Raw genomic sequence first — 17,945 nt, forward strand, 5'->3', positions numbered from 1 at the left:
CTTAATGCTTTTTTTTTTGTCGTCTGTTTACCCCATGATGCCTTTCCTTCACTCCTCAGAGTTCTATGTGGGATTTGACATGGGAGATGGCTGAAGGTAGATACCATACAGCCTCGTCATTTGTAGTGTAGCATTTTTCCTGATGGACCCCAAAGCCAGCTTTGCTTTGGACTGATTTTATGCCAGTTTTCAGCTAGGAACAAAATGTTTCAAGGATAGTTGCTTAGAAGCCCAGTCACCTTGGAAAATCTGTGCTTCCTTGCATGCTGTGTTGGTCCTCTAAAAATGCAAGGAGAGATCTGAGTCCCACATCTTATTACATAGAAAAATTGAGACCCAAGGAGGGAAAATGGCTTGTGCAAGGATATGAAGAATGGGTACCAGATGTTAGGTTATGACTCAGTGATCCTTCCCCCAGTTTAAAAAAAAATTCTTTAGTAAAAATTGTATATATTTAAGGTGTACAACATGCTTATTTGATATGCATATACATATTCAAAAGATTACTACACTCAAGCTAATTAACATCATCTTCTCACATAGCTACTATTTATTTTGTCATGAGTCCATCTGAAATTTACTCTCTTAGCATATTTCCAGTATAACAATACAATGTTATTAACTATAGTCATCATGCTGTACATTAGATCTGTAGAGTTATTCATTTTACATAACTGCAACTTTGTACCTTTTGACCAACATCTCCCAATTTCCCCCAGCCCCCTGCCCTGGTAACCACTTTTCTATATTCTCTGCTTCTGTGTACGCAACTTTTCAAAAAATTTACATATAAGTGAGATTATGCAGGTTTTTTCTTTCTATATTTGGCTTATTTCAATTAGCACAATGTCCTTTAGGTTCATCCATATTGTTGCAAATGGCAGGACCTCTTTTTAAGGCAGAATAATATTCCACTGTGTGTGTATGTATATGCACACACATAAACATATATCACAATTTCTTTATCCATTCATCCATCAATGGACACTTAGATAGTTTCTGTATCTTGGCTATGGTGAATAATGCTGCAGTAAACATGGGAGCACAAATATCTTTCCTGGTAGCAATTTTATTTTTCTTCCCCCTAGTTTTAACATAAAAATATAAAGTTGATGTAGGCAAACTGTATTTCTAAGTTGACTCTCCCAATAAATAACTGTGTAGCATGGGCCAAAATTTGGGGGACATCAGTAAGCTCCATTTTCATAATTTTCCCACCACTCCATTAGGGATAGTAGATGAATGAAATAAGAATAAATGGGAAGATGTTAAATTTACTGTATGAAACTAGTGTTAAGCATAACAATAAGTGGCTTCTTTTTACTCTGTTTTATCTTCCTCTCTTTTGCTTTTTATCCATCTCCTATTGAGTAGATGAATAGACTCTAACATCAGGTTACTCTGAAGACCATTGCAAGAAAGACTCTCCAAGTCATGCTTCCACTGGACAGCCTCATCCTGTGGTTGTCTTGCTGTTGATCCCTTCGTGAGGTTCCAATTCAAAAATCAATTCACATTCCTTTGAGGCAAAATAATTTAAAACATTTTTTCTTTTGGTATTCTAAAGATCTACCAGCTCCTGTAAGAATCATGGCAAATATTATTTTGTAGGTCATCCTAGTTTCCCTTTATTAAAAAATACTGAGGTTTGCTATAATTAGAACTCAGGGGGCAATGCTCCTGTTGTTTCCCCAGTGTATTTCATTCAGTCCTCCCAACTAGCTGCAGGTATCTGCCTGTGTGTATTTGTTGGCAAGAGCAGGAGTCATAGCCCAGACCAGAGGGTCCATTAGTATGAATTCAACACTTTTTTAGGAGCTAAGACTGCTTCTTTTTCAGCAAAATTAAGGGACTTCTTTTGTACCCTGTAAGAGGTCATTAATGAGTAGTTAACATCCAAGAGGTGGGTTGCTCAGAAATTGAGGCTAGATAAATTTATTTAGCAAAGCATAGAATTGAGTTAGTCACCAGAATCATTGAAGCCAAAGAAAGTGCAATATCAGTTTTCTAAGTACTTGGTACTAAAACATTCTAGAAGGATGAGACAGTTTTCATATTCCATTGGTTTTGGTTTTTAAATTATGATCCCTTCCTTATTACAGGTGTGATGTGATTGGCATCATCCTTGATAGTGGCTAAGAGGAAAGATTCCAGAATCAGTCAGACATCAATTCAGATCATGGCACTACCAATTACAAGTTGTGTAACTTGGGGCAAGTCATTTAATTTCATAAGCCTTAGATTTCTCATCAGCAAAATGGGATAATCATAATCATAATGTCTATATGAAAACATTGTTAGTAGAGGCAATAAAATAACATTTGGAAATCCACTCACCATTGTGCCTGGCATATTAATTAAGGCTCAATAAGTGTTAGCTATTGAATTAATATTTTCTTGTTATTATTAGCCATTAACATTTTTACCTATGTCCTGAGCATAATTCCATTCCATATTTTTAACAGTTATATTGAGGTATAATTTGCCCATAAAATGAACTCATTTTCACTATAATTTTGACTAATGGAAAAGAAAGGATGGTTTAACTCTCAAAACCTTCTGTTACAGAAACACAATTCCCCTGGTTTCTTTTCTTTCATATCCCAAAACAGGCATTTTCTGAGCTCTGCTTGTATCTATTATTAATTTGCACATCAATGATTAGTTTAATCTGCATGCTTGTTCACTGTTGTTTGGGGGGGATGTATGTGTATGTGTGTATTTGAATGTGTATGCATCATGCACTTTAAGAAAGCCCAGCAAAAAGACTTCTTGAGGTCATTTACTTAGAGTCAACTCACCAAGTGCATTGATTTTTTGCTACATGACAGTCCTGCACTAGACTCCATGGAGAAAAGAGACATATAAGGCAGAGTCCCAGTTCTCAAAAAGTAATACATACAGATGTACACATATGTTGATAGAAAGATATGATAGGTAGATGATAGATAGATAGATAGATAGATAGATAGATAGATAGATAGATAGAAAGGTAGGTAGGTTCAGGAGATCAGATTTCAATTCCTTTTTTATCACTCAATACTTTGATGACTTCAGATAAGGCTCTCAACCTCAGAAATTGTTACCCTCAAATTTAAAAATGAGGATACAAATCTGCCTTACTTTATTGACAAGGTTGTTATGAGGCTCCACTGTATGTGAAATCTTTGTGTAAGTTGTTGGCTAGGTGACTGTAATTGACAAGTATGAGTTACAGTAATATTCAAGTGCCAGACTGTGTGCTTCAAACATCAGATGCCTTGAAAGATCCTGATTGTGGGCTGGAGCTATTAGGGAATGCTTCATGGAGGGAGGAAAAGTAACATTTGCTGAGCCTTCAAAATTAAATAGGACTTCAATAGGTGGAAAGAGTGGGAGGCAGGGTGTAATCTTAGTGAAGGGATTAAAAATAGCCAAAGACTCCAGAGGCTAGAACAAACACCCAAGCAGATACCAATTGATATAAAACATGGGAAAGAGTAAAATTACCAGGATAATTAGATAGTTCTTCCTCTCAAAGGACTCCCTCTTTCTAGGCAAGTTAATACCTTATTTTTATTTTTAAATTATGTTTTGTTGATTATGATGTTACAGTTGTCCTGATTTCTCCCCCTTTGCCCCTCTCCACCCAGCACTCCCCACTCCCTCAGGCAATCCCTCCACCATCATTATGTCCATGGGTCATGCATATAAATTCTTTGGCTACTCCATTTCCTACACTATACTTTACATCCCAATGGCTATTCTGTGACTGCCTATTTTCACTTCTTTTTAAAAAATTTTTTTGTAATTTCTTAAAAATATTTTATTTTTACAGAGGGGAAGGGAGGGAGAAAGAGAGGGAGACAAACATCAATGTGTAGTTGTCTCTCACATGTCCTCTACTGGGAACTGGTCCACAACCCAGGCATGTGCCCTAGACTGGGAATTGAACCAGTGACCCTTTGGTTCATAGGCGGGCACTCAATCCACTGAGCCACACCAGCTAGGGCCTTAGTTCATTTTCTTTTTTTAAAGATTTTATTTATTTATTTTTAGAGACAGGGGAAGGGAAGGAGAAAGAAAGGGAGAGAAACATCAATGGATGGTTGCCTGTTGCATGCTCCAACACTTGAGGACCTGGTCCACAATCCAGGCATGTGCCCTGACCAGGAATCGAACCAGCCACACTTTGGTTCACAGGCCTGCACTCAATCCACTGAACTATACCAGCCAGGACTGAACTTCTTAATCCCCTCACCTCTTCAACCATTCACCCACACTCCCCTCCCATCTGGAACCATCAAAACATTCTCCATATCCATGATTCTGTCACTGTTCTTCTTGTTTGCTTAGTTCATTTTTTAGATTCAATTGTTGACAGATTTGTATTTATTTCCATTTTATTGTTCAAAGTTTTTATATTCTTCATTTTCTTAAATACATCCCTTTAACATTTCATATAACAATGGTTTGGTGATGATGAACTCCCTTAGCTTTTTCTTGTGTTGGAAGGTCTTTATTTGCCCTTCAATTCCAAATGATAGCTTACTGGGTAGAACAATCTTTGCCATAGGTTTCTGATATTTGTGACTTTGAATATTTCTTGCCAATTGCTTCTAGCATGCAAAGTTTCTTTTGAGCAATAAGCTGACTGTCTTATGGGAAATTCCCTGTAGGTAACTAACTTCTTTGCACTTGCTGATCTTTAAGCTTTTGCATTTTAATTATGATGTGCCTTGGAGTGGACCTATTTGCAACCATCTTGTTTGGGACTCTCTGTACTTCCTGGACTTGCATGTCTATTTCCTTCAGCAAGTTAAGGCAGTTTTCTTTCATTATTTTTTGAAATAGATTTCCAATTTCTTGCTCTTTCTCTTCTCATTCTGGAACCCCTATGATGTGAATGTTGGATTGCTTGAAGTTGTCTTAGAGGCTCCTTACACTATCCTCATTATTTTTGGGTTCTTTTTTCTACATACTGTTCTGATTGGTTGTTTTTGCTTCCTGATGTTCCAATTCTCTGATCTGATTCTTGGCTTCATCCACTCTACTGCTCATTCCCTGTAAATTGTTATTTCAATTTGTATCTTTCATTTCTGACTGGATCTTTTCTATGTAGCTGAGGTCCTCACTAAGTTCCTTGAGCACCCTTATAACTGTGTTTTGAATTTTGCATCTGATAGATTGCTTTCTCCATTTCATTTAGCTCTTTTTCTGGAGTTTTGATCTGTTCTTTCATTTGGACCATGTTTCTTTGTCTCCCCATTGACATCCTCCCTGTGTTTGTTTCTATGTATTAGGTAAAACTGCTTTGGCCCTGTGTCTTGGTACTGTGGCCTAATGTAGTAGGTGTCTTATAGGTTTCAGTGGCACAGCCGCCTCTATCACCCAAGCTGGGTACTTGAGGTGCACCCTTTGTATGGACTGAGTACACCCTCCTCTTGTAGTTGGGCTTTACTTTTGACAAGTCAGGGGGAGGGATTTACTCAGGCCAGTCAGCTGCAAGGATTGGCTGTGACCACTGACCATCAACCTCTACCCTCCAGGGAAAATAAGCTGTGCAGGGGCGGGGTGGTGGTGCTGCAACGTGGTCTGTAGCTGTGCACTGGGTGCACAGGCTCTGGGATTCCTGGGTGGCACAAGGCAAGGTCACCCCACACCTGTGTTTTGCCTGGGGCCACTCTGCCTGAGCTATAAAGCAATCTGAGATGGCTGCTACTTGTGCTGGGCTTAGAGATCCCCAGGTGAAGCTGATCCTGAATCTAGGCTGGCTGTTGTTAGTGCCAGGCTTGGGACTTGCTGAGGCCAGCTGTTGCCTGTTTGAGAGGATTTACAAAGTTGTGCAGTATGAGCTAAGACCAGCCATTCATATGGAAAAGCAGCTTGGATGGGCCAGTAAGTTGGCTGGGGTTTGATTTCTGGGGATCTCTAAGGCAGGTCAAACAGTGTTAGCCAGGTTGATGGAGTCTCAGATATTGTTCCAGCCTGCCAGCTGTATGGCCTCTGCTCACCTGTTGGCAGACGTTTCAGTTTCTTCCTGTATGTCACTGGTGCCTTTCAAGCTGCTACTCCAGTGGTGGAGCTCAGAGAGAGTGTGTCTGAGTAGGTGAGTCTGTGTGTGGGTTCTTTAAGAGGAGCAGCTTGGGGTTTCAGCAGTGTCTTCCACTGACTCAATCCCTGCTGGGTTTTGCAGCTAGAAGTTGTGGGGACTTATCTTCCTGGCATTGGAACTCTGGGCTGAGGCTCCTGGTGTGGGGCTGGGACCTCCTCTCTCCTGAGATATCCTTCCTGAATTTTTATCTCACACACATGGATGAGGGACCATCCATTTTGCATCTGCACGCCTCTTACCAGTCTGGATGGATGTGGTTTCCTTAAATCTATAGTTGTCTGAGTTCCATTCTACTTGATTTCTGGTGGTTCTGAGTGATGGTTGTTCTATATTTTATTTGTAATTTTGATGTGGTTGTGCAAAAAGGCGAGCCATGTGTGCCTATGCCACCATCCTTACCAAAAGATCAATACCTTATTTTTTTAGGTCTGTTATTTCCATCAAGACAGGGTTCCTGTCCTCCTTATCTGATCTCTCTCTAGTGCCTATCATAGAGAGTAGTTGCTCAAGAAATGATTAAAAAATGAAATAATGGATAATGGTCATATCAGTTGCTATTCTTGTCTGACTGCTTTAATATAGGTGTGCCTCAGAGATATTGCAAGATTGGTTCTAGACCACTCAAAAAAGCAAGTGTCACAATGAAGCAAGTCATCATATTTGTGTAGGTTGAGGTCTTGCCTTACTTTGTAAAAAATGGAACATTTATGAAGTGCAATAAAGTGAGGTGCAATAAAGAAAGGCATATCTGTATTTTTTCATCAGCCACTGAATGGGTGGGACTCTTTTAACTCTCTCTATGTGGTATAGCCCACCTGCAGTTGGGATTTATGAAATTCTTTGCAGTGATGCCAATACTTGTTATGGTTTTCTCCACCCTGTCCCAGAAGACTCCTTATCCCCAGTGAACAATAAAGTGACCAGCAAGTCATGCGAGTACAATGGGACCATTTACCAACATGGTGAGCTGTTCATGGCTGAAGGACTCTTTCCAAACCAGCAACCCAATCAATGTACCCAATGCAGCTGTTCGGTAAGATGTTGTATCTTACTGTCTCTGTTAACCCCTAACCAAATGAGAGAGCATATTCTGTGTTTATACCTTTTTTGAGTCTACACTCTAGGGTGTTTGAATGGAAGATGAAGTACATTTAAGTAATAAGCATACCTGCCAACCCAGAATCCCTGATTTCATTAACCCTGAATAACTCTGTTGAAGAGCTCAGACCCAGTCATATCCCATTCTTAGAGCTTTAGGACTGGTTAAATGGACAGAGATGAACTAGTGGTCTTGATATGCACTCCTTTTAACAATAACTATACTACTAAAGTCTTAATTTGAAGGACTCAATTATTTGAAGTTTTGGGGATGCTATGGGTGAAAAAAACACAGTCCCCATGCACAGCCACTCAATGCAATTCCAAAGAAAATGAGGTGTCTCTTGGTTTCATCTCTGAAGTATTCTACTAACCAGTTCATTTCTGGTGTCCTGCAATGAGAACTCTCCTGAGAACACATGACTGATCCTATGACATTGTCAAAAGAATGTGTATACTTTAGGGACAAAGTATGCTGATTATATCTTTATCTAATTGTGCAGTCCAGTAAATGAAATAGGCAGAACCAGAAAATGGAGTAAAATGGGTATTTAAACTGATGTGTGAGAGAAAGAAGTTAGTTGTAGAAACAACTGTTTCTTTCTCTAAGGGGCATTAAACTCTGGATTTCCTAGGGAAGTTATAGACTCTCTTCACATCGGGATTTTTTTAGTAAAAATATAGTAGTATCTCAGTAGTTTGGGATAATTTGGTTGTGGCCTTGCCTTCTTACCCTTTCAGAAACCTGTCTAGCACCAGAATTATATGATTTTAAGAACTAATAACAATGCTTAAGGAATAATATTTGTAAAATAGGACTTTAGGAAATGGAGATTATGCAAAGACACACATAACAGCATGTAAACTTGATCCTCTTCTCTGCTTCTTGCTGGACTGAGCTGCCAATTCAGATAATTTGTATAGTTTGTATTACCCCAGAGAGCTCATCTCTTGGGTGTGGAAGGGATATTCTAGTGATAATTACAAAAGGTGGTTATCATGCAAATCCATTTTCTGCAATCCCCAACATCCAGCTGAGGGGTGATGGGGGCCAAGGGTTACAATGAACAGAGAAGAGAGGAACATGACTGTATTTGTTGATTTGGTGGCCCACAGCAGCCCTTACATTCATGACTTCGTGCCAACTTAGACCAGGATGCATAATGAGGGTTGCCAACTCTTGTGTGACTTAGTCTCTGGCATGGAAAAATAGTAAATAGAAGAAAATAATGCCTAATAAAATTTAGAAAGTACCTAGAACCAACCAACTGTGGGAATGGAGAAGCCATGTTTTGAGCTTCTTCTCATCCCAGGTACCTAGATGAGTCTCCTTGTGATCTTATTCTCTTTCTCCTTGGCAGGAGGGGAATGTGTACTGTGGTCTCAAGACTTGTCCCAAGTTAAACTGTGCATTCCCTGTGTCTGTTCCAGATTCCTGCTGCCAGGTATGCAGAGGTATGTATCCCACATCCCAAGACCTGTGGTGATGTCACTCTGACTAGCAAGACTTAAAAGAGAGGAAAATATCTGCTCAGTATCCTAGGGAAAGTGACTTTTCTGTGGTAGCCTTAGTTTCTAGGGATGTTTTCATACACAAAAAGAAAGAAAATAAAATCACTAATTTAAAGAGCCACCATTTGAAAGAAACTATGCAGAATTGTGGCAAGAGACACACGAGTCATGGCTGAAGGACTCTTTAAGAACTGGCAACCCTATCAATGAACCCAGTGCAGCTGTTCAGTTAAGACATTACATTTGGTGATTTGGAGGCCCTCTGTGATTTGGAGGCCCTCCAAATCACCCTCTACTGTGAAATTGAGTGTCTTTGTCTCTTTCCCCTTAATCCCTTTTAGCTTGGCCCTATCTTATTGTATTGTAAAACACAGACTATTTACCTGCACAGCCTTAAAAGATAGAATGGGCCTTGCAAAACATTGACATGACCATTTTGAACACTGTGCAAGGAAAATTTATGTATATTCTTAAAAGTCCCATTGTAGGATGGTGACAAACTCAATAAAATCCATACGTAAGGCATCATTTTTTCAATGGAATTGTCATCTACAATGGAATTGTCATTTTCTCAAGCCAGTTTTTTCTTCTCTGGCTTCTATTTATTTGATATTGAATGGCGCCACTTTTTTTCTAAGTTCCTAAGATCAAATATAATAACCATTAGCTTCTCCTTTACTGAGTCCTCTCAAATTACCAAATCTATTAGCAATCTTCTATATCCCTCCCTTTTTCTGTTTTCCCTGTGGCAGTATCCTAGTTTTGTCTTCTTTCCTTCCATTCAATCAACATAATAATTGAGCATCTATTGTATGTTCAGCATTGTGTTAGAAGCTCAATACATATTAGTAAATACAGCAGACATACAGAGCACATGCCAGACTCTATAGCAAGCATCTTCATATGAATTACAAAAGGGATCCCCTTGCTTAAGATACTTTGCTACCATTTGCCAGAAAATCCTTGTGAATACACTCCCTAGCTTTGGCATCCTTGTGGAGCACACAATCTATACAAACATATTTGGCATATATAGCAGCAAAGATACATTCTTTGTTCTTGTGTAACTCACATTTTACCAGAGAGGACAAAGAACAACAACAAAAAAAATAAGAAAACAAATATCTAAATATAAACAGTACAAGTATAGTTGGTTCTCTGTATCTGTTGGTTACACATTTGTGGATTCAACCAATTACAGTTTGAAATATTTAAAAAAGAAAACCCAAAAAGTTTCCCAAAGGAAAACTTGAATTTACCATGTGCTGAGCACCATGCTGAACCCATGTGAATGAAGTGATATATAGGCATACCCCACGGTAGCATATATGTAAGTATGGGTTATATGCAAATACTAAACCATTTTATATGAGGGATCTCAGCATTCTCAGATTTTGGTAACTACAGGGGGTATCCTGAGCCAATCCTCCAGGGATACCAAGGGCCACTGTGCTATAAAGGAAATAAAGGACTGATAGGAAATAAAAGATGAAAACATTTAGGCTGAGTGATTGGGAAGGGCTATCTGAGATAACATTTAATCTCGGACTTGAACGAGGAAAAGGAGCCGTCCATGCAAAGATCCTGGGGGTAGAGAATTCGAGGCAGAAAGAAAAGCAAGTTCAAAGGAAGAGAGTTTAGAGTATTCAAGTAATTTAAGGATCAGTGTAGCTGGAATATAATGTTTGTGGTCAAAATTAGCAGGGGATGAGGCTTGAGACATGAACAGGAGTCAGACCATGTGGGATATTCAAGGCCATGAGAAAGGAGTTTTGATTTCAGTTTTTAAGTGCATTGGGAAGCCATTGGAAGATTGTACACAGGGGCATGAGATGATCCAGTTGATGTCTCTCAAAATCTTAATAGCTGTTGTGTCCAGTCTAGATTGGAAGGAGGCAATAAAGCAAGAGGAGAGACCAGAAAGGTGTCTCAATAGTGTGGAAGAGAGTGTGTCTGCTCTGGGGACATAGTGTAAAGCAATGGTTCAGATGGAGCCTCTGGAGCTAGGCTGCCTCAGTTCTCATCCCAGACCTTCTATTTTCTGTCTGGGTGATTATGTGCAATGTACCCAGGATTTTTCTTAACAATCTTTAAGGTGAGTATAATGTTAACACCTACCTCCAAATGGTTGGGAGGTTTAAATGAGATAATGCAGAAAGAGGACCAAGCATGGTATCATGCATATAATAAGGATTCTGTTGCCAAAAAATGGACAAATTTAAAATATATTTAGGACATTGGTTCTCAATTACATGTGCAGATTGGAATTACCTTAGTAAATTTATGTCCAGACAAGGGGTGGGTGTGACAGAGGTTATTCCAGTGTGTAGCCAAGTTTGAGAACCACGGAGAGGTAAAAAAAAATTATAAGATTTGTGGGTAGGGAATGAATATACATTACCACCAGCTTAATTTTCCCAAAAGATAGCCTTAACCATGATACACCCCTGCTTAAAAGTCCTTATGCTGACACATACTCTGAACTATATGCCAAACACAATTTTATGCACTTTACCAATATGAACTTATTTAATCCCATGATCTACATTTTATAGATAATGAAACTGAACCAGAAAGGGGTTATAACCTTGTCCAATGCCACATATATAGTTATTACAATATTGTTGACTGTATTTCCTATGCTGTACTTTATATTCCCATGACCATTTTATAACTACCAATTTGCACTTCTCAACCCCTTCACCTATTTCACTATGTATGGTGCCATGTAAGTACTGGAAGTATTGGGCAGAACACTTTGTAAAGTATGATTATCTAACCACTATGCTGTACACCTGAAGCTAATACAAACTAATGTTGAATGTAAACTAGAAATAAAATTAAAAAGACTTATCCAGGATCATATAGCTAGTGAATCAAGGAGCAAAATTTGAACCCTCACAGTCTGGATTCAGGTTTCAGCCTCTTAACCAATCCAGTGTGCCACTGAGAGGAATAGCTCCCTGTTGACAGTAGAACACAAGTCAACCCCCTGACTCCCACAGTGAAGTCCTTCCGAACTCTAGCTCAAATTACTTTTATAGGCTCACATTCTTCCATTCATGCATCTCAGGTTCCACTTATATTGTTTCTGTTCTCTCTTACCTTTGTACCTTTATTCTCTCTTCCACTCCTCAATATTTTTCAAATTTTAGTGTGCTTCAGAGTCATCTAAAAAACTTGTTGAAATTCAGATCCACAATTGAAGAGATTCTAATTCTGTGGCCTTGAAGTGGGGAGCCAGGATGTGCATTTTAACAGGACCCACCATTTATTCTGATGCACGTGTTCCATAGACTACAGCTTTCAGAAACCATTCCTGAGATTAAGTAGATGACTGAATTCATGATTCACACCTTAGTTTAGTGCACTTAAATTGAGACTATTAGAAGTCTGAGAGACATCCAGTCAAGATGACAGCGTAAGCAGACATGGCTCGCCTTTTTGCACAACCACATCAAAATTACAAATAAAATACAGAACAACCATCACTCAGAACCACCAGAAATCAAGTAGAATGGAACTCAGACAACTATAGATTTAAGGAAACCACATCCATCCAGACTGGTAAGAGGCGTGCAGATGCAAAATGGATGGTCCCTCATCCATGTGTGTGAGATAAAAATTCAGGAAGGATATCTCAGGAGAGAGGAGGTCCCAGCCCCACACCAGGAGCCTCAGCCCAGAGTTCCAATGCCAGGAAGATAAGTCCCCACAACTTCTAGCTGCAAAACCCAGCAGGGATTGAGTCAGTGGAAGACACTGCTGAAACCCCAAGCTGCTCCTCTTAAAGAACCCACACACAGACTCACCTACTCAGACACACTCTCTCTGAGCTCCACCACTGGAGTAGCAGCTTGAAAGGCACCAGTGACATACAGGAAGAAACTAAAACGTCTGCCAACAGGTGAGCAGAGGCCATACAGCTGGCAGGCTGGAACAATATCTGAGACTCCATCAACCTGGCTAACACTGTTTGACCTGCCTTAGAGATCCCCAGAAATCAAACCCCAGCCAACTTACTGGCCCATCCAAGCTGCTTTTCCATATGAATGGCTGGTCTTAGCTCATACTGCACAACTTTGTAAATCCTCTCAAACAGGCAACAGCTGGCCTCAGCAAGTCCCAAGCCTGGCACTAACAACAGCCAGCCTAGATTCAGGATCAGCTTCACCTGGGGATCTCTAAGCCCAGCACAAGTAGCAGCCATCTCAGATTGCTTTATAGCTCAGGCAGAGTGGCCCCAGGCAAAACACAGGTGTGGGGTGACCTTGCCTTGTGCCACCCAGGAATCCCAGAGCCTGTGCACCCAGTGCACAGCTACAGACCACGTTGCAGCACCACCACCCCGCCCCTGCACAGCTTATTTTCCCTGGAGGGTAGAGGTTGATGGTCAGTGGTCACAGCCAATCCTTGCAGCTGACTGGCCTGAGTAAATCCCTCCCCCTGACTTGTCAAAAGCAAAGCCCAACTACAAGAGGAGGGTGTACTCAGTCCATACAAAGGGTGCACCTCAAGTACCCAGCTTGGGTGATAGAGGCGGCTGTGCCACTGAAACCTATAAGACACCTACTACATTAGGCCACAGTACCAAGACACAGGGTCAAAGCAGCTTTACCTAATACATAGAAACAAACACAGGGAGGATGTCAATGGGGAGACAAAGAAACATGGTCCAAATGAAAGAACAGATCAAAACTCCAGAAAAAGAGCTAAATGAAATGGAGAAAGCAATCTATCAGATGCAAAATTCAAAACACAGTTATAAGGGTGCTCAAGGAACTTAGTGAGGACCTCAGCTACATAGAAAAGATCCAGTCAGAAAAGAAGGGTATATTTTTCTCTGTTCTTACAGGGAAAGAACACTACAGTGGAGGAAGCCGAGAATCAGATCAATATTTGGAAATAAGGAAGAAAAAAAAAGATCATACAGCATAATCAAGTGGGATTTATCCCAGGGATGCAAGGATGATACAATATTTGCAAATCAATAAATGTAATACATAACATAAACAAAAGGAAAGACAAATATCACATGATCATATCAATAGATGCAGAAAGAGCATTTGATAAGGTACAGAACCCATTTATCATAAAAACACTGAACAAAGTCAGAATAGAGAGAGCATTCCTCTATATTTGAGAGACCTCCAGCCAACATCATACTCAATGGACAAAAACTAAAAGCTTTCCCACAAAGATCAGGAACAAGAGAAGGATGTCCACTTTCACCACTTCTATTCAACATAGTGTTGGCAGTCCTAGCCATAGTAATCAGACAAGAAAAATAAATAAAAGGTATCCAAATTGGAAAGGAGGAAGCAAAACTGTCATTGTTTGCACATGACATGATAGTGTACATAGAAAATCCTATAGACTCGGACAAAAAGCTACTTGACCTAATAAGTGAATTTGGCAAAACAGCCAGTTACAAAGTCAATATCCAGAAATCAATGGCCTTTTTGTATACCAACAAGGAAATATCAGAAAGGAAAATCAGAAATACAATCCTATTTGATATAGCAACATGAGAAACAAAGTACTTAGGAATAAACCTAACCAAGGAGGTAAAAGACCTGTACTCAGAAAACTACACAACTCTGAAGAAAGAAATTGAGGAAGACACAAACAAATGGAAGCATGTACCATGCTCATGGGTTGGAAGAATTAAGACCATCCAGGTGACCATACTGCCCAAAGCAATTTACAGATTCAGTGCAATCCCTATTAAAGTACCAATGGCATATTTCACAGATAAAGAACAAACATTTAAAAAATGTATATGGAACCATAAATGATCCTAAATAGCTACAGCAATTTTGAGAAAGAAGAACAAAGAAGGAGGGATCACAATACCTGATATCAAACTGTATTACAAGGCCACTTAATCAAAACACTGTGGTACTAGCATAAGAACAGACACATAGACCAATGGAACAGAATAGAGAGCCCAGAAATAAACCCAAGTCTCTATGGTCAATTAGTATTCAACAAAGGGGGAAGACGCATAAAATGGAGTAAAAATAGCCTCTCTGACAAATGGTGTTGGGAGATCTGGACAGCTACATGCGAAAAAATGATACTCAATCACTAACTGACACCATAAACAAAAATACATTTAAAGTGGGTAAAAGATGTAAATATAAGTCATGACACCAAAGAAGCCCTAGAGGAAAACATCAACAGAAAATCTCAGACATTCACGCAGCAATGTCTTTACCAATGTGACCCCTAAAGCAAGGGAAATCAAGGTAAGAATAAATAAATGGGACTGCATCAAATTAAAAGGCTTCTGCATGGCTAAAGAAAACAGCATTAAAATGAAAAGAGAACCAACTATATAGGAAAACGTATTTGCCAATGATACCTCGGAGAAGGGTTTCATCTCCAAAATATATAAAGAACTCACATGACTCCACTCCAGGAAGATACGCAACTGAATTTTAAAATGGGCAAAGGATGAACAGACACCTCTCCAAAGAGGACATACAGAAGGCCCAGATTCCTGTGCAAAGATGCTCAGCATCGCTAGCCATCAGAAAGATGCAAATTAAAACCACAATGAGATACCACTTCACACCAGTCAGAATGGCCATCATAAACAAATCAACAAACAACAAGTGTTGGCAAGGATGTGGAGAAAAGGGAACCCTAGTGCCCTGTTGGTGGGAATGTAGACTGGTGCAGGTGCTGTGGAAAACAGTATGAAATTTCCTCAGAAAACTAAAAATGGAACTGCCTTTTAACCTGGCAATTCCACTGGTAGAATTATATCCTAAGAACCCTGAAACATCAATCCAAAAGAACCTATGCACTTCAATGTTCATAGCAGCACAATTTATAATAGCCAAGTGCTGGAAGCAACCTAAGTGCCTATTAGTAAATGAATGGATAAAAAAAAACATGGGATATTTACACAATGGAATACTACACAGCAGAGAGAAAGAAAGAGCTCCTACCCTTGTGACAACATGGATGGAACTGGAAACCATTATGCTAAGTGAAATAAGCCAGGCAGTAAAAAACAAATACCATTCACCTCACCTATAAATGGAACCTAATCAGCAAAACAAACAAGCAAGAAAAATATAACCAGAGACATTAAAATTAAGAACAAACCAACAGTAACCAGAGGGGAGGTGGAAGGGGATAATGGGGGAAAAGGAAGAAGGGTCTTCAGGAAGATCTATGAAGGACACATGGACAAAACCAAGGGGAGGTGGGAGGTGGGGATGGCTGGGGTGTGGGTGAGTGTTGGTGGGAAAATGGAGACAACTTTACTTGAAGAACAATAAAAAAGGAAGAAAAAACAACCGATCAGACTAACAAGAAGAAAAAGAATCCAAAATTATGAGTACATTATAAGCAGCCTCTGGGACAACTTCGAACAACCCAACATTTACATCATAAGGGTGCCAGAAGAAGAGAAAGAGCAAGAAACTGGAAATCTATTTGAAAAATAGTGAAAGAAAATTTCCCTAATTTTGTGAAGAAAATAGACATGCAAGTCCAGGAAACAGGTTTCCAAACAAGATGGATGTGAATAGACCCATTCCAAGACACATCATGATTAAAATGCCAAAGCCTAAAGATAAAGAGAGAATCTTAAAAGCAGCAAAAAGAGACAGTTACCGACAAAGGAGTTCCCATAAGACTATCACCTGATTTCTCAAAAGAAACCTTACAGGCAAGAAGGGGTGAAAGAAGCATTCGAAGTCATGAAGGTGATGACCTACATCCAAGATTACCCTATCCAGCAAAGCTATCATTTAGAATGGAAGGGCAAATATAGTGCTTTTCAGATAAGGTTATGTTAAAGGAGTTCATCATCATTGAGCCTTATTATATGAAATGTTAAAGGGACTTATCTAAGAAAAAGAAGATGATAACTATTAACAGTAAAATGACAACAAACTCATGTAAAATGACAACTATCATCAACTGAACCTAAAACAAAAGCAAAAGCAAACTAAGCAAACAACTAGAACAGGAACAGAATCATAGAAATGGAGATCACATGGAGAGTTATTAGCTGGGAGGTGGAAGGAGGAGAAGGGGCAAAAAAAGGTACAGGAATTAAGAATTATAGATGAAAAATACAAAATAGAGGGTGTTAAGAATAGTATAGGTAATGGATAAGCCAAAGAACTTATATGCATGACTTATGGACATGAACTAGGGGGTTATTGCTGATGGAAAGGGGGCTACCGGGCAGAGGTGGGCAAAGGGGGAATTATTGGGACACCTGTAATAGCATTATCAATAAAATGTAATTTTTTAAGAAGTCTGAAACCTGAGTAATCCAATAGAAAGGTAATCAGTGGAGTCTCTGGCTGGTTATAGCATCTATTTCCAAACATATGGCAACCAAATTTGGGGTGAATGGATGGAGACTATTTCATGATGAGAAACCAGGAGCAAAATGAGACTGCTGCTGGAGCAAACCAGGAGCAAAATGGCTGCTGTGGTAAAAATTGCATATGTACAGTAAGCATTGGGAGGAGGGAGTATTTTTCCTTTTCTCTTCACGTCTGCCTGTGAAAATCCTGCCAGCTCCTCAAGACCAAGTTCAAATGCAACCTCCTCAGATTCTAACACAAGTAGTCCTCAGGTGACATGTTGCTCAATACCATTTGGAGTGCCTTTCTCTTTTCTCTGCCTTCGTGTCTCCATCCCGAATTTTTCCACCCCTAAATTCTGTTTATCCTTAAACTCCCAGCCTAAATACTACCTCCTCCACAAAGTTTTTTTAAATTTTTATTAAAATATACTTATTATACAATCTTTTATTAGTTTCAGGTGTACAATATAGTGATTCAACATTTATATACTTTATAATATGATCACCATGATAAGTCCAGTAACCACCTGTCATGTGCAAAGTTATTACAATATGATTGACTACATTCTCTCTGCTATACACTATGTCCCCATGGTTTATTTATTTTATGGCTGGAAGTTATTAATCCTGTAAATTAAGAGTAAAACTTTCTTCTCTCTGGGACCCCTCAGCACCTCACCTTGCTTCTCCAGTAGTATTTATCACCTTGTCATATTTTGCCTTTTATTATTTGTGTCCATGTTTTATCATCCCTACCAATGTATAAGTTCATTAAGTAACAGACTATTTCTGGTTAACTTTTTCCCTCCTACTGTGCTACAGAGTAGATGCTCTTTGAATGAACATGCACTATTAGGGAAATAGTGCCAGAAATTTAGTCATGGTTTGAATTAGATGCCG

General features: G+C 39.3%; 1 protein-coding gene across 4 annotated transcripts in view; it reads left to right on the forward strand.

Annotated features, from left to right (window-relative positions):
- The window catches only part of CHRDL1 (chordin like 1), a 150,023-nt gene that overhangs the window by 79,033 nt on the left and 53,045 nt on the right, over positions 1–17,945 (forward strand). For 2 of the 4 annotated variants that reach the window (XM_036017157.1, XM_036017156.1), the window contains exons 5-6: positions 6,982–7,127; positions 8,554–8,647. In XM_036017157.1, coding sequence (XP_035873050.1) covers positions 6,982–7,127; positions 8,554–8,647 — 240 coding nt within the window. The remainder of the gene's footprint in view (positions 1–6,981; positions 7,128–8,553; positions 8,648–17,945) is intronic. The other 2 variants (XM_036017158.1, XM_036017159.1) reach the window with 1 other exon arrangement.

Source organism: Phyllostomus discolor, chromosome X (genome assembly GCF_004126475.2).
Source record: "Phyllostomus discolor isolate MPI-MPIP mPhyDis1 chromosome X, mPhyDis1.pri.v3, whole genome shotgun sequence".
NCBI classification, from domain to species: Eukaryota; Metazoa; Chordata; class Mammalia; order Chiroptera; family Phyllostomidae; genus Phyllostomus; species Phyllostomus discolor.